This window comes from Megalops cyprinoides, chromosome 12 (assembly GCF_013368585.1).
Source record: "Megalops cyprinoides isolate fMegCyp1 chromosome 12, fMegCyp1.pri, whole genome shotgun sequence".
NCBI lineage: Eukaryota > Metazoa > Chordata > Actinopteri > Elopiformes > Megalopidae > Megalops > Megalops cyprinoides.
This window is the reverse complement of record NC_050594.1, coordinates 32558579-32577027: the sequence shown is the minus strand read 5'-3', so window position 1 is coordinate 32577027 and position 18449 is coordinate 32558579. Positions and strand designations below refer to the sequence as shown.

The window sequence follows — 18449 nt, the reverse complement described above, 5'->3', positions numbered from 1 at the left end:
CTCACACGTGGAGCGCCTTCTGGAGAAGCTCCCATCTGAGCAGTTCAGCAGGTTCAAAAGGTACATCAGCCGACTCAGGCCCGAGTCCATGATGTACACCCTGCTGGACTTTGCAACCTGGCTCCAGCTAGAGGCCCGCTGCCAGCCAAGGAGAGAGCGCCCCCCAGCTGGACAGAAGGAGCAGCGGCCTGCACCAGAGCCCACCAGGCGGAGGGCCAACATCCTGCACGGAGCCAACCAGGCCACCAGCACCGCAGCCCCAAAGTCATCGCCAGCAGCGCCACCTGCTGGGAACCTCAGGGGGAGGAAAGATGCATACTGCCCCTACTGCGACAACGCCGAGCACTACCTCAGCCAGTGCACCGCCTTCCAGTGGTTCTCCAGGGACGAGAAGGTGGCCTGGATCAAAGAGAACCAGAGGTGCTGGCGGTGTGCTTGCGCTCTTCAGGCTGCGCAGTGCACCCTGAAGCGGCCCTGCAGTACCTGCAACGGCAAACACCTGCAGGTACTGCACGAAGTGAATGAGAGGTCCGGGGAGAGGACACGCCCAGCCGTCCAGACTCTGTACCTGGACCGGCCGAGTGGCCACAGCCCTGTGATGCTCAAAGTATCCCAGTCTCCCTGCATCACAAGGGCTGGTCCACAGAGACCTACGCGGTACTGGACGATGGTTCTGAGCGGACAATCCTCCTCCCAGCCGCAGCCAAACAGCTCCACCTGCAAGGCAAAGCTGAGGATCTGGCCCTCCGCACCATACGGCAGGAGGTCAATATCCTCCATGGGGCGGCCGTGTCATTTCAGATCTCCCCTGCATCCGGACCAAAGAGGACCTACTGGATACGGAATGCATTCACCGCTGACCACCTGGCCTTGTCAGAGCATTCCTATCCAGTGGCAAAGCTGCAGAAGAGGTATGCACACCTCAGAGGCCTCCCGCTGCAGTCCCTCAACCAGGTGCGCCCACTCCTGCTGATCGGGGCGGATTACACCCACCTGATCACCCCCATCGAGCCAGTGCGTCTGGGCCCACCAGGGGGCCCAGCAGCAATCAAGACCCGGTTGGGCTGGACACTCCAAGGGCCGGCACAGCGCCTTCAGCGCTGCACCTCTCCCCCCAAATGTCTGCTGACCTCAGTCAGCAAACCCAGAGAGGACACCACCCGCAGCAAGCCCCAGTGGGGATTGGCTGAACCCAGCCAACGGGGCCAGCATGCTGCGTTCCCCCACCAAGCAGCAAATAAGGGACCCGCGAGACCAAGTGGAGCAGAAGTGGAGGATGCTGCAAAGCGGCAGGAACCCAGCTTCTGTGGGCTAGGGGCAAGGAACACAAGCCCCTCCCTCCTAGAAGGCAGCCCAGTCAGTGGCCCCCAAGATCTACCGGGAGGGACTGCACCGTCCCTTTACGGGGCGGCTGATCAGGCCAGTGAGCCCTCAGCCACCAAGCACCCAAAGACAGAGGCCCAGCTCCTCAAGAGAGCTCAACGAGGCAGCTTTCAGGAAGAGCCCACTGGTTTGGAAGCAGGCAAGCCAGTGCCCTTCAGCAGCCACCTGACAACCCTGTCGCCCAGTTCGGGTGGCCCCAGCTCGGTACGTAAGTCCTGGACTCTGCGAGGAAGGGGGTCCAGTCGACGGCACCAACACAGCAGTGTGAAATGGAAGCGACGGCGAGCTAAGCCTGTGGTCCCGAAGGAGACGGACCTCCCTCCTGCTCGCCTGCAAACCTCCAACTCCACCAACATAGCCTGCCCTCCGCCATGTGCGAGGACGTGTCGTCGCCGGTGGAGCTGGCAGAGACGGATAGGTTTGGACTGCAAAAGTACAGGTCGAGGACCAGACCTACACCCGCCCAGTTGCTCGGCTGGTTGTGCTCCCAGCCATACCTGATGACACAACCGAGCACCCTTCGAAAGTATGACGTGGCCCTCTGTATGGAGCAAATTTCCACAAGAAATTTGGGGGCGGCTGTAGAAAAGGGCCACATGTGTATGTTTCTGTCTTTGTCTTTGTTTGCGCACCACCCCCATCTCTCACAGGCACTTGTTTACGACTCAGCTGAAACCTGGCCAAACCGGTCCTGCTGCTCCCCTTATCAGCAGGACCCCCACCGGTAACTCGAGGCACAGGCGCACCCCCAAGGACGGCCCCCAGGTCACCATTTGCCCTCGGACCTGCCCGTATCCTTTGGCCACCAATCAGGGCCTCAATAGGGCCGGGGATACGGGACAAGATAAAGGTGGTAGTGACCTCCCCCACCTCAGTACCATAACAATCTCTGGGAGGTGAAGAACTGGGGAGACCAAGCCTTTGGGGACCAAACATTGTGCTGTTGTTGTGTGCGTCTGTGCCAAAGTAAGTAGTATGCCTAACTTCAACTGGTTGTAATATAATTGCCTGTAGAGAGGGAGGGGTGTGCATGTTAATTAAGATAGTGTGTCCTTAATGTATAAATGTTTTCATAGCCATTCCTGCAGTTTAAGTCTGTATGCCTTAATGCCTGTATGTCCATGGACCCAACAGTACTGATCATTCTCCCTGCTTACTCTTTGCAGGGAACCACACACCCATGCACCACAAACCCTTGTATCCATCCATTCAAAATCACCAATAAACACCTGAACCCGGAACCTGACTCCTGTGTCCTGACCGACACCCCACTGTGATAGCAAACAAGCCTGAACCTAGTACGGGTGAAACTGCCCCCTCAGTTTCACGCACTGATGGGACCCCTGGTCAGTACAAGCTGCAGGGACTAGCTGCTGATTGCTGCCCCCTGGAGGAAACAAGCAGCCATTTCTCAGGGTGGGCAGGTATGGACAGCCAGCTCTCTAGAGGGTTGTGCCACTGGCCCTGGAGGAAACCCTGAACAGAATCTCACCACTAAGAGTTCCCCAGCAACCTGCAAGCGGAAGAAGCAGTCATCAGAGTGCTGGCCCCATGACGGAACGAGGTGTTCTACACCCTCCCTCTCAGGGGAGCACTTCACACATTTCCTTCCACTGTTTACAGGGAACTCCAGGACCCATAAGACACTGGGTTACAGAGGGAACCACATGTCACAGTCTGAAGAAGGATAGCACAGCTCAGCCAGTCCCATAAACCAGCTTCATATCACCATTTATTTTAGTTTCTGTGAGTCCAACCCCCATCAGAATATCATATGGAATGTTCTGCCTAATACTGTTCTGGCTGCTGGATTTAATGCTGTAAATATCACTTAATCAGATGAAAATGAACCTCATTACTTTCATTCTACACAGGGGGCTAATCTGGAGCATCATATTCAAGCCACATAGAAGGCTAATTTAGGGCACTCTCTCTGCAGAACGTGCACAGGCTTATGTCCGACTGACGTATGAGTGTCTATGCATTTTGATTCACATATATGTTCAATATATGTTTAAGGGGAAATGTTTAAGGTGCTTCCTTTACCAGTGGTTTCCTAACATCCCAGTTTTCTCAAGTGTTTAAATGCATCTCTGTATATGGCATGTTATTTGTGTCTCTGCTGTTTAAATTTCTTAGAACAAAGTGACTTTATGATAAAGTTGTATGACAAACAACTACTGTACTATTTCAATAACTACTGGATCCCTGTACATTCTTACTGCTGAGGGAACAACTGAGTCCAAACAGCTTGTATCTTCCAAATGCTTTCAGATGGGATCATTTCATTTCATTTGGTTAAAAATTGAAAATCACCACATTCCTTAAAAACTGCATTTCAGGTTTGCATATTCATACTTTCACTCAAATTTTGCATCCATCAGTTAAACAATTAACCTTCACATGGTAGTTATGCTAATGAGTCACACAAATTTACAAACGGTGCCCTCTGCTGGTTAAATTGTGATTTTTTTGTGCCTCTGCATGATTGAATCAGTGTCTGCAAATTGCCTTTGCCTAATCCAGTGTTTCTCAAACCTCTCCTGGAGTACCCCTTGTCCTGCATGTTTTACATCTCTCCCTGCTCCAACACAGCTGATTCAAATGATCAGTTTGTTATTAAGCAGCTTCAGGAGTTCATAACGAGTTGATCATTTGAATCAGCTGTGTTGGAGCAGGGAGAGATCTAAAACATGCAGGACAAGGGGTACTCCAGGAGAGGTTTGAGAAACACTGGCCTAATCCTTCCAGTAATGTATTAGGAAGCACAATCCAAGTGTCTGTCAGAATACAGTGTCTTCACCTAATCTTCTTTTTTTAAAACAGTAATACAATGTATGTGAAGATGCATAATAACGTACATGGTTTAATATTACAGATATATAGAACCGAAATATAAACAGAATATACTGTTTTATCTACAGTAAAAACATTAATATAATACAATCGTATAACACATATTATATAATATTGCATTACATTTATATTTGATAATTTTATATATTATCACATATAATGGAAACTATAATACTTTATGTTTGTGTTTAAATGTATACCTCTAAATACAAACTGCTTCAATTTTTTTTACTTTGTTGTTCATATGTGATGGTTTTTTTTGTGCAACTTCACCTGCACGAACCCAACACCCATGTGCCACATAAAATGTAAACCACAGAAGGGTGCCTGTGGCTTCAAAGTTGCTGGTTTGATCGAAGTGGCTAGTCAAGGGTTTGATAAGCCTTACAACCAAAATGAAATTTGTAAATAGATTATGATTTTATCTGTTAGGACACCTTTTTCCTGTGTATTTTGGCTCCGCCACCTTCTTCGCACTTAATTTGAAATCAGAAGCTGTGGTTCTGATCACTACTGTATCCTCTACTCTCTTACATGAGCGTTATAGCATAGCGAATGCTGGAGGCGCAGGGAGGCGCTAACCTGGCCTTGGTGCCGTTGAGGGTGGAGTTGGGTGGCGAATTCAGACTAGAGAGGCCACTCTCGCTCAGAGGGCTGGTGACAGAGGGGGAGGTGTGTGACGGAGAGTCCAGCCCCAGCTCCAGCTTCACCGCCGAGTCCGGGCTGTCGGGGTCACTCAGGCTCACCTTGGCCCGCTTCTTAGCTGCACTGTTGCGCAGGGACCGCAGGGAGTTCATCATCTGGAGACACACGCACACACACAAACACATACACGCACGAGCGCGCACACACACACACACACAGACAGACACACACACACACACACACACACACACACACACACACACACACAGATTTAATGACCTTACAGCAGGGTTACCGGACATCCCTTAACCAATCTGACTGACAGTCAGAAATAGGATTACAGCACAAAGCTGTGACCCCCTTTTCTGTCACATCAGCCAGGTACGTTCTCTCTACACTCAGTGAAATACCAGACAACTGAAATGCCAAGAGCTGCCATGCTTTTCTAAGGCAAGCTGCTGCGCTCCAGTCACCTCCTCGTGGTCCACAGGCTCTTCCTCCTGCTCCAGCGGGCTGAGCTGAGAGAGGTCCAGGTGAATCTTCCTGTGGGACGGCTGGTCAGGCGGGGCAGCAGGTGGGGCAGCAGGCGGGCTGGGTGCGTGGCCATCCCCGTGCTGCCAGTGACCCTCCTGCGGGTCATGGGGTCCCTGGGGGATGGGAGGGACGGGCCTTGAGCCACTCAGAGAGTGGCGGCACGAGGAGGTGGAGGACGAGCGCACAAGCGAGGCCCGCAGGGGGAGAGGGGAGCGCCGATCACTGGCCATGTCACCTGAGGGACGGAGAGCCCATAGGCTATCGATTAGCAAGGCCTTGCAGCCAAAGTCATCACAAATACTCACTACTTTTAGTGGGGAAAAACAGCCACCACTACATTAACAGACTGCTGATGTGAAATACCCATGTCACATCAAATGTTTTAGTATGTATGACAGGTTACACTATCAATGTTGATGTATCAATGTTGGGCTCAGAGTACTATGAAACTGCATTCCTGTTCACCACCATTTTTGGGTGCTCAGGCCTGAAATGGCTCTGTGAGGGACCTCTGATTGAAAATCACCCTGTGGAAAGGAACTGAGCTGTGTTTACACGACGTCTCTCAATCAGGGGTGGAGTCCAGCCAAACAACACAACAACACTGGGCTGAAACACAATACCACTCAACCCACAATGCTCTGTCTGGATTTTTTTTTCTTCCAAGCATCAGCGCCTGCGACACCTTCTCAGCTTTCAGACAGCCACTCCAGCTCGGTTTCCAAGAATGCAAACTAAAGCCGTGAAACCGTGCCCTTGCCTTCTGTGTCCCTCCAGGGGCTGGGGTCCCTGCGGTGGGGGCTGCTTTCTCTCTTGTTGGGCCAGGTGCTGGACAAGGACAACGTGGAGTCCGTGTGGCGGTGGGACAGCCTGGGGGTCAGAGGGCTGCTGGGCAACTTGGCCAGTGGGTAGGAGGGCAGGAGGAAGTTGCCCGGGGGCGTAGTGTTGGAGGGAAGGGAGAGGGCGCGCTCCACGCTTGTCGGTCGACAGAGGGGGCGGCCTGCTTTCGGCACCCCTGCAAGGCAAATGACACAAAGCATTACATACACCATTTTTCAGCACTACAATCAACATATGAATATGATGATGAATATATTCATTCAAATTGATTAATACAAAGAGAATCTAGCTCCATAGCACACAAAAGCATTGTGCTCAATTAAAAACACATCTTAAAGTTGCTGGCTAACCTTAGTAGAAATCTACCAGTCCTGAAGTAATTCAGATGCCTTATTCAGCCCTAAATGTACTGTATTGTACTGTAATATACCAGCAGTTTTCTGGTTACAACTCCACAGGAGTACACAAAACTGCTGCCAAAATAATCATGTGACCATTATAAAAGTAATGTTAAGGTGATGTTGTGACTACAAAACTGCGTGAGGTATCCACTTAGCTAGGTCGCTAGCTTATGATAAAACTGATACAACGTTTGTGATGCTGGCATGCTTGCTGTTTATTGACTGGTTGCTGACAGGCAGGCCAAGGCTACCTTGCAAGTAATGGCATGCTTATGTTATAGACAAATATACAAAATAAACAGAACTGCTGTCCAGGATGATCACCATATTGACTTCAGTTCAGATTCCTCACAACACCATCACAGACTCTACTGACCTTACAGCTCTGTTGCAATATTTAACTTTATTTGTCTATCTTTCTATTCATTCCTTTATTTGACTGGCCTTTGACCTATACCATGGTCCGGAATCCCTGCGGTTGGTTGAATATTCCCGTTAGATAGCTATGATTAGGTCTACAAGTCTGTGATGAAGAGGATATGGAGGCAGGTCAGTGTTTCACCTCGGCTGCTGTCTGAATGGTTCACAGACTCAAGGTCTTGGAGGTCCGTTTCAACGCTGCAGCTTTTTCTTGACACTCCCTGTGTATGTGAATCCTTCCTCCCCAAAATCCGGGGCTGGTGGGAATCCAAAAACCCTACAACAGGAGGAAACGGGTGTGTTATCCTTGAGAGCCGGTCTCTGATCACACCGAACATATCATCACCAATACAACTTCAGCCACGATATACCTTTTCAGTTAAATCACAGAAATCGTCCTTCAAACTTTTCCAAAAAGCTAGTATAGGTATGACTGCTGACAGCTAATATGCAAATCATCGCTGCTTGCTTTGAAAAGTCTTTCATTTGCAGTCATGATATTTGAACCCATGGTGATGGATTTAGTGTAGGCTAGCCAAGGCTGAGGGGGGGGGGGGGGCGCTGCAATAAATATTGTGTCACTTTGTTTTTTAATATTTATTTTAAAAATTATAAAACCATTAGTTCCGATCCATTGTTCCTATTGGTCAACTTGCGCTCTGACTGGAACGGTTCCGGATATACCATGGGTAAAAGGTTTTCGTACATCGTTTTAATATCATTACCTGCTCAGGACAATGTCTCTTTTATAAAATGTATCCACAGTTGCCTGACCTCAGGTTTAGCTACTCAGCTACATACAGTAAGAAGAGTCCCAATTTACCAACAGGTTTTACTGATTACCTGAAACATCATTTGCTTCCTGCCTAACAACACTCCATAGCTGTGCCAATATTCATGATATCCGTAACATACCTACCCAGCTAGCAAATCCACGGCCGGTTGCAAGCCAGGGGAATAATGTCAGTATGTGGCCACAAGACAAGAGGCAAAAACTAAATCTGTGCAACATTTGGTGCTCTTCCGAAATAAAAACAGAAACGTACTTTCAGGGCATGGACTCTTATTTACATTTACATTTACATTTATTTATTTAGCAGACTCTTATCACCGTAACTAACTGTACTGTTAATAGAAACATACAAATTAATGTTTACAATAAAAATAAGTAAAGAGTTTTTGTAGTAAGACTGCACAAGCCAGCTTGATAGCTAGTTTGTTCATTGGTAACAGTGTCATAACTATGTAATTAGTTTTATTGGCATAAAAATGTAACATGTAACCAATAACACCAATAGCCTATATTAAGCCTCTCTTCTTACTTACCTACCCAAGTAGCTAACCTCTAGCTCAGCCTACAATGGCTCAGTTTAATAAAAGTGATATGGCACTGAAACCCGTGGTCATGCCTCAGCACCTCCTAGCCGTGCCGCTGTTCAGGATATACAACAGTTTCCTGTAATCTATTGCTTTACTCGCCTTCACCGAAAAAAAATGAGTGAGGGAACTGAAAAGCTACTGTGGACTCAGGGGCGAAACTGATTCCAGATAAGGGTTCAATCTTCATGATCTCCATGGCTTCTTTTCCATGAAAAACACAATACGGCTGGCAACAACACAGACAGGTTAGAATGTATGGGCTGAGACCTACCAACTGATGCACACCAACCACTTATCAGTATACAAGTAATGCACGTGAAGACTGTCAGATCACAGCCAAAATAAGACTTGACTAACAGCCACCATCCAGAAGGAGTTGTCCTGTTGACATGCAACAAATCTTGTAAAAGTGAAAGCTACATTTGTAACTGTTAGCTGCTCTGGTTTATTATTCCTATGAAGTCCTTGAGAGAGAAGCAGATAATTTCATATGAAGATGTCTCTGTGTGTCAGCATGGATGTTGGCAAAGCTGGGTCCTGATCAGATTTATAGGTTTGCACTATGGATGGTAAACAGAGGTAAGTGTGAGAGCAGTGGTGTGTCAGACAGTAAATATGCTCTGAAGGTGCCTGCTCAGTCCACACAGGTCAGCCACACTGGAGCCCAAAGCATGGCAGTCATGTCCAGTCTTGCCCCAGAGGCTGGGAATCTATCAGTGGTGCCTTCATCATAGCCACAGGCTTGCCTCCAAAGAGCCCACAAATACCACGGCATTCACCCTCACTGTGAACTCTGTACGGGCAAACACGGTCACACCCGCATTGCCCAACTGAGCACACACACACACATAATCACATCCTGCTAACACACCCATGTCATCACTACACTGCTCATACATACACACAGACACACACACACACCAACACACGTACATGAACACAGACACACACACACACACACACACACACACACATACATAAACACAGACACAGGCGCGCACACACATTCAGACCCAACACATGTGCAAACAGCCTTTTCAAATACTTACTCCCACAAGTATGCCCCATATTACATAGACAGGACAAGTATTTGCAGACCTATCCAGCTCTTACAATCTAAAACATTTTGCATATTATTTTTTCATTTATAATTTATAATTTGCCATACCCCTGGTATTTTCTAGTCCTTGCATTCTGGGAGTGGGTGAAAGTCACATACATTTTATAATCATGCCAATAAAATGGTGGCTGACAGCAATACTGTGACATCAGAACCTCACAAGCTCTTCATTGGGAACTTGTGGGTCTGTACTGCAGTACACACACAGTCAACAGCCAGAGGTCCCTGCCATTTAAGAGCCACACCGCTCTCTCATGCACTGAATGGATCCTGATCACCCCTGACCACAACATCTTATTTTTACTGATTGCGCACCACTTCAAAGGCAATTTGTGATTAGGTGAAGCAAGACCGGCTGAAATTCACACACCCACTTAAGGATGCGTGTTCGTAATGAGACTGTGGGTCTCTCAGCAGCACAGAGATAAAACAGCTTTTGTTTGAAGCTGAAGTGGAAAATGAAAAACCTAATGGCAGCTGGTTGATTGTGCTGCTGTTGAGTGACTGATCTAAGGAGCTGTTCTAATGGGAAGCCATTCTAATGGGGAGCCATTCTACTGCACCTTGCTTTTCTTCTGTCGCAGCTTCACACTGCCATGGACACAGACTCTCGTGGACATAAAAACATCGCTTTCCTGGAAGTGGTCTGAACTGGGGCTTGCTTGCCGGCCTTCAATCCACGTGATTGCTCACTGGAGAGAGATGCCACACTTATTTCAGCAGGCACCAGGGCCAATATGAATCTTTAATGAGGAGCCATTTTTGCACCTGCAGTAGGCGGCCGTAATCAATCCCTTTTGAGGATTAGGATCCTGACTGCTTGCATAACGCTCCGGGCCCCAGGGGAACGGAGGATGGCAGCTCAGGCTAAGCTTTCCATTTACAGAGAGCAAGTCCCCTCTTCAAAAAGGAGGAACGCTCAGCGCCCATGTACACTATTAAGGAATATGGACAGGGGCGTGGCTATATGACTCATATCACAGGTGCCCTGTGATTTATCTGCCGATGGCCTGTGTGTCCTGTTGAGATTTTAGTGTGAAAGGCCAGTAAGGTATTTACTGGGAATGGTGGAGCTTTCAGGGACGTCTGCGTAGGATAGGACACATTCTGTAACTAGCAACAATGGGAAAAACTATTTACAGGGTTCCCATGCAGTGCACACAAACACACATGTACAAGCAACACACATACACACACGCTCGCACGCACGCACACGCACACGCACACACACGCACACAGACATGCATACCCACCACCCCACTGTCACACAGAATGAAGTGTGTGTGTACAGTGACTGTGGCCTGGCGGTGCCCAAAGACAGAAGCGAGATTAGAGAGTAGAGTGGAAACGGGCTCTGACACTCTTCACCGCGGTGTGTGCGCGGGCTGCAGAACAGCCCCCGCTCATCCCCCCTCACACACGCCCACCGCATGCTTCTGCCACAGCAGCTGTCACCATAGCAACTTAGCCACTTCTCTCTCCATGGCTACGCCAAAACTAGACATAAACGACCGCCTTGAGTTCTTTGGTCACAGGGGTTAGTGCCCCTTCTGCTGGGGGACACCAGTCTCCCCCCAGTGAGCAACACACTAGCAGCTGCCACCTATGGGTTCAACCCTGAAGAAATGGAGTAAACTTCATTCACTAAAATCACCTGTCAGTCTTCTGAAGTTTCTTCTTAGTTCAACTACTCTGAAACAGATTTACCTGCAAATGCTGAACTAACTACTAAAATGTGTACATGCTTTAAGGGCCTGGTTCTGGATAAGACAAGTGTAAAACAGTGAAATGAAACTTTCCACCAGTGTGGTGGTTCTGTACATATGGGTACTTTCTCTGCTGACCTCAAACTAAATCAGGCTGAAAATAAAATACAGCTCCACCTGTTGGTCATAAGTGGTATAGTCCCTACCATGCAAAAAATCTGGATTTGGGCACCATCATTTTGCATCCTGAGAACCACTGAGCATTCCAAACTCACCTGTTCTTGGACCAAGCCCTGTGGCCATTGTGGCATTTTGTGTGACACAGGAAGCAGAAAGCTACGGTAGCCCAGGCCCTGACAGTGAACGCATCTACTCGGACTCAGCAGCTTAATCCGTGCTCATCTAATTCTGTCCCCGGGACCTTTCCATTGCTAACAGCCAGGGCAGTGAAAGCACACTCTCGCACCCTGTTCCCTGGCTCCAGCTAGTAGCAGGAGCAGAGTGGAGTGAGCGGATGGGCACTTACCGAATCCGGAAACGTACGCCTCTCGACTCAGCTCTGAGGGAGGGGACAGGGAGTCCTCGCTGGAGATCTGAAAAGAGGCAACAATGACAGGGACATGGTTACTCTCACCTGTTAAAAGGTATGACACTTCTACCCCCCAGCTGACCTTTCGGCTTATCAGGACATCCATTACTGCCATTACTTCTCATCCCTTACAAAGAAATATCACAGACAGCCATGCAACTTTCAGAATTCAGTGCACAGGGTCAAATTATTCCCTGTTGGCAAAACCATGCTTTCAATTTCATGCTTTCGGCCAGTGCTTCCATTATAATTTACTAAGGTAACTGCTGTTACCTTGGAAAAAATGTTCAAAATTAGTAATGTTCCAGAGGCAGAAACCACTCAAAAAATAAAGTCAGTGCTTTAAGCTGTTTTAATGTTTTTTATGACTGTGTGAAGACCTGTCCTGCCAAGGTCAAAATGTGGACAAAAGCTACCTACGCCTACATGCCTGCAATAAATCTGTCAATACAGCTGTGGATAATATTCCTCCATCCACTGTATGCACCGGTGATACTGTACTGTACTCTGCCAAATGACACAGGAATAGTACTCCTGCATCCCTACGAATTTTCATCTTAAACTGCTTAAAATGGATTACTTTGAAACCCCCCCCCCCAACAGCCACCTCATTAAATGAAGGCCATGGGCAAACATTATTCATCCATTTGCACTCACTTGAAAACAGAATTTCTCTTTTCCTGTTAAAATGCCTGAACAAAGAATTCTTTTTGTAGCTGCTAAGTGCGGTGCCAGGAAAATTCAGCTGGACTGTTCAAAAAGTGAATACTGTGGTGAACAGGCAGCTGCTCCCGCTTTAATATCCCTTTAAAGAGACACGCAGAACCAGAATTCATGCATGTGGCTGTTTTTCACAGCAGTGCCGCCATCAGGCTGAGGCATATGGCCCTGGCCTCTGTGAGGCGAAGCTGGAGATAAAACCTTTTAACACCACCACTTTCACCTCATAGGGCCAGGACTCATCTCAACACTCTGCCCTGAACTGCACTCAACCTCGCCCCATTAAAGACAGACAGACGGAGGCTGGGACAGCAGTCGGACACTGTGTGGTCTGTGTATGACAGGGCACCAGGTTACACAGCATGTGTGCTGTCCTTCCAAATGAGTGCCTCTTCTGTCCCCTCTGCAGAAGCTGTGTTGTGTGCTAGTGCGGTTGCTGGGAGACGGGGGCTGGGTGCTACTGTAGAGACCGAAAACAGCCTGGCCCTCGATTACCTTGTTTCTCTCGCCCCATACAGAGGGGGCTGGCTTCTTTACCAGAACACCGGCTGCTTAATATTTCAACAGCCCTTGGAAAATATGTCAGCAAGTCATTGCTGGAAGCAGTCAATGTAGCTCATTTTGCTACGATTAGAAACGTTACTCCCCCCTCGTCTCTCCAAGAAGATTACTACTCCTGATTAGAAAGTTACATGCTGTTTTACTGTCAGTGTTCCAATCCAAAAGAGCTACTAATCATGTCTCAACGGACACTCTGTAGGCACTAAAAAACCAAACAAATAACAAGCAGCAATAAGTCCACACAAATTGCTTCCACTCAACACACTAGCTATCAGAGGTGGGCAAAGATACATCAAAATGTATCTTGTTACAAAATACAAAATACCCCTCAAATAAATGTATCAAAATAAAATAGAAAATACTGGTGCCAGAAAATTTATCAAGATAAAATACATGTATTTTGTATTTTCAAAATACATTTGTAATATTGGGCATTCTGAATTTGTACAAAATGGCAGAACATTCAGATTTTTATAATGTACACAAGGCTCTGGTGAGAGTTTGAACCCTACAGGAAGGAAGAACAGGAAATAGAATGCTACTGTATCTAAGCAAAACTGTCAAAAAAAAATGCTGAAAATAGTATGTCTTGTACAGTATGTACAAACTTCCGCTCTGTACAATTCAAAGACATGGCAGTTGAGACCGAACCACTTCAATCAGTAGCCTATTTAGTTGCCTTTAAGATCAACTAACTTTTCAAATATTTCTTCTGTTAACCACCTCCTGTGCAGATGGGGTATTATTCCTGCAAATGAGAACAGTTTCATGTTGTCCAAGCCAACTTGTAGCACTATTATTAATAGGTAGCTAGCTAGCTAGCTTGCTGGCTCACTCACTTCTTTAGCCACCGGGCCACATGTATCAACTGTCCTTTACCTATGGCGTTCAACATGTGTACATTCTAAAAAGTAAGATATGTTTTATATAGTTATTGCAGTTCAGATAAAATGTTTACCTTGATGGACAGTCCACTGCACTGGTTGAGGCAGGAAGCATGTGCTGAAGATGAACTTGATTACAGAAATACTGCAAGTAGTGTGGGCTTAAAAAATCACAGTGTGTGAGTGTGTCTAAGTGTATTGTTCTTCATTTTAAAATGTATTTACATGAATTCTTGTATGTTTTATGAGTCATGGAGAAAGTATTTTGAAAATACAAAATTACTCCACTCTAAAGTATTGTGTTACAAATTACATTTTTACAGCCCTGTCAAATACAAATTACAAAATACTCAGAAGTAATAGAAATACGCATTTCAAATACAAGTAACAGAAATACTGCCCATCTCTGCTGGCTATGATGACAATTAATCCAGACTAGCCCTTGGATGAAAATAACATTAGAAGACACAAACTCTGTGCTTGAACTTTTGAACTTCCAGAAAACCTCTAGGGCTCCCCCATAAAGAGCGTTGTTCAGCCTCTTTGACAGGACTGAGTGGGGGACTTCTCAGCAGAGCTGCTGGACGTCAGCGTCTCAGAATTGTTGTGAATTTAGTGAGCTGTCTGCGTTTACTCTGGGAGAGTCCAGATTGTGCAGGACGCTCATGGAGGAATGAAACACGCATCGCTGAGTTTGTTTTCATTAATGCAAATGCCAACGCTGATTGCTACGAGCCAACAGGATGTGGTATTTAAGCTTTGATCCTCTGAGACACACGCTCACTCAGATGAAAAGCAGAGACCTTGAGTGGAAAGGAAGGTGTCAACTTCAATGCACACTGGCCTCGTCTGACAGGGAAACATATGGCATGAACAATAGAAGTGTGGACAATATTTTTGCAAATTAACAGCCAGATGTTCCTGACGATTACACAGACAAACAGAGATCCTGAGTGCTTGGCAACAATGTTTCCTTTGTCTCCCTTCAAATGACACTATTGCATATTCACACTGCACGTGTTTAGGGTATTGGTGGGATATGGGTCCAGTTAATAGCACTGTTCATTTGGCAAACCTATTCTGTAAATCCATGTTTTTACTCATGCAGAGCTTCCTGAGAGTTTTATATCAGAACGTGTCACTGCACTCACTGAGAAACCATGACTACGCCTGTGATGAACAAAAACTGACACTCGCTTCACCCGAGGAATTAAAACACACACATAGCAACCTCCTCTGCAACTGCCGACAGCCTTGATAGATCACATTAAGTACTCCTTATGTAATTATTAGCACGCTCTCGGTTGCTAATATGTGTTATGTCAGTTATGTGGGTATTAAACCCTCTGTGTTCAGTAACTCTGTCCCAAATTGAGAGTTTTAGAGTGTACATCAGCAACAGTAGTGATCTACTTTGTGGTTTTTGGCAAAGTGTGGGGGGGTTGCACAACAATAATATCAATGTATTAATAAAAAAAATGAATGAAACACCTCTAGAGAAACAGTCTGTGGTCTTCCCTGTATCTCTCCAAGTGAGAGCTTTAGCTGAGAGACTCACAGGTGTTCAGAGTGTTGCAGGGTGCGTGAGACCCCGCTCACATATGCCCCCCACTGTGGCAGGACGAGGTCAGTTCTCCCTGCCACTGTGGGATCCCAGTTGCTGATGGCTGATGGTGCGGCTGGGAAACGGGCCTTGGGTCTCAGTCTGCGCTCTGAAAAAGGCGCCTGAACCCACTCAGAGGCCCCAGTTCCCCAGTTTTCTTGAGATACAGCAGGATTTACAGGCAGGATGGCGTCACAGCTTCAAACGAGCCAAAACAAACTCCTCTGGCATCCAACACACTGGGCCCTATTTCCACACACTTTCATTTATGAGCGTTTGTAACACATGCTTCTTTTTAAGTTGCCACCCCAGTGCACAGCCCAGTTAACATGCTTACGGTCATTTATGCATCTATGGAATGAAATGTATTGGAGTGGCCCAAAAACGATGAAATGACATGGAAATGGCACTGTCCCGGGAAGTCCCTCTTTAAGGGGGATGTAACCACAATTTGGGTCTGTGTATAAAGGGAAACTGAAGCTTGTCAGGAACGATCGCAAATGTTAAAAAATTTCCACTAACAGGCCAGGTAGTTCCCACAAAAGAGCACCCAGCTTCATACAAAATAGCACTTATGAACATGTAGTCAAAAATTAAATATACAGGGTTTATTCAGGGCCGAGTATTTGCCCTGCCTACACATTAGACATACTACTGAGATATTGTAATGGAAAACTGATTGCATCCATGAGCAGGCAAGCATATGTTAGAGCACTGATTCTCAATCCTGGTCCTGGGGCCCCCCTGCTCTGCACGTTTTCCATCTTTCCCTGCTCCACCTACCTAACTGAACTCATCAGTGGCACTTTTGATTAGCTGAGCACACCTGAGCACATTTAATCACGAGCATGTTTGTCATTTCAATCAGGTGTGTTTGGAGTAAAGATAGATAGAAGATATGCAGGACAGGGGGGCTCCAGGAGCAGGATTGAGAAACACTGTGTTAGAGTATTAAGAAAAAACTACTGTCAGAAATAAAACCGCGGAAGAATACCTTGCGCACACAATCAGCGAAGCCAGAGAAATTTCTGTGCGTAATCAGAGAAACACGCTAGAAAAGCTACACATGGACATCCCCGGGGTGCAGGATCCTGTGTGTGCACAGCTGCATGCTCATGCAATGGGCACAGAGGGATTTTTGTAATTACGTGCAACACACCCAAACAGAGTAAGCATCCTCCAAACAAACCATGGCAGTTAGACATGACAACTGTTTCTGAGTAATACGCTCATCTGCAGGAGACTCAGGCATATTAAAACCGTGATTCAAAAAAGACTGCTTACGCAGTTCAGCTGTGTCAGATAATTACTGTTAGGGAGTGGTGACTCTCCCACTGTAACCTGAATACACTGTGCAGAATAATGCTGTAACCTATAACAAGGACTTTTTCCGAAACACAGAGGTAGCACTATGTCGTAACTGTACGCTTCATATTTACCATCATGGTGTTTTAAATTTCCATGAAAATACCAAGGTCATCCTGCCTTAACAAAGAGAGTAGAGACACTATTGCAAAAGATGCTCTTCCACTTAATTTCATTTTGGATCAGATTTTCAGATTACACAATACAGCAGGGAGTTGGGAGTTTATTCCGGTTTTTCATTTTGATGCCATGAAACAGGAAGAAGAACAAGCACATCCCACAGACGGAACATTTTGCTGGATTCGTCCCCAGTTAAACTCTGTAATGATGAGTGGCAAGTGAAGAGTGGGTGCAAAACATCCACCAAATATTGAGTGAGTCATTGCTTATTAACAACACACACAGCGGCTTGGTGGGCCATTATATCAGACAATTACACTGTATTTGTTGGTGTAAGAATTTGTTTCAAGTAAAGTTCTATCATATACATATGTCATTCCTACTAGTATGCTTCTTACAGTCTTCCACATTTTAAGCTTTCAAATATATATATTCTTTAACTGAAAAGTGCAACAGTAGCACATCAGATGTGTGTGTGTCTCTGTTGGAACAAGACCTTGGCACGTAGGTCTGCATTAACATAAATAATTTGCCTAATTTGACTGTCATAAACATCAAACCATCTGTATGAATGACTTGAAAAAAAAAAACTTGTGAAAAGCAGCATGGCAGCATGCAAGGGTATCAGAGGATTGTATCTGTAAGCCTCAATGCCTCTGCATGTAACTGGTGATTCCAAAGCCCGGGTAAAAAGGGGAAAAACTGTTTTAAAAATACATACTAAATACAGAGTTATGCTGTGTGGACAGATCTGGCACTACACCAAAGGCATCAGTAAAGTTAAAGACTAAAAAAACAATAGCATAATGCAAATCACACATAGCAGGTGTGCAGAGTGTGGCTACAAGTCTCTAACAGGTAGAGAAAACGTACATACATGTATATAATTTCAACAATTCCAGATCATAAACATAAATTTAGAGTAATAAAAGCATGTCATTTATGTTGAGAAACTGTGAGCATGTATTCTATTACAGTTCTCTAAGTACCCTGCTCCCAAAGCCTCTGGTCTTTCACTGGAGGAAACAGCAGTGGCCATGGAGTGGCTTTTTGTGCACAAACATATTAACTTCTCAGACAGAGCATTTGCTGTATCTCTGGGTTAACTGCTATAAAACTGTTAAGTTATAATGTTTACTGCTATTTCCGTATTCTATACAACATACACAAGCTACAACTTAGGGACAAGTTAGCTAAGAAGTGTCCGGGCAGAACAAGAAAAAAAAAAATTACTGTCAGGTAATGAATTCTTTTGCAACAATGACTAATCTACATATACATGGCATCCTGAAGTATCTGTTATGTTTACATAACAGTATTTA

General features: G+C 46.1%; 1 protein-coding gene across 1 annotated transcript in view; it reads right to left on the bottom strand.

Annotated features, from left to right (window-relative positions):
* Positions 1–18449, bottom strand: part of LOC118786734 (TOG array regulator of axonemal microtubules protein 1) — a 37678-nt gene that overhangs the window by 11672 nt on the left and 7557 nt on the right. Inside the window, exons 2-6 of the mRNA XM_036542023.1 lie at positions 11812–11878; positions 7222–7356; positions 6179–6433; positions 5358–5653; positions 4822–5039 (exon numbers count right to left, since the gene is read on the bottom strand). Of these exons, the coding sequence (XP_036397916.1) occupies positions 4822–5039; positions 5358–5653; positions 6179–6433; positions 7222–7356; positions 11812–11878 (971 nt within the window). The remainder of the gene's footprint in view (positions 1–4821; positions 5040–5357; positions 5654–6178; positions 6434–7221; positions 7357–11811; positions 11879–18449) is intronic.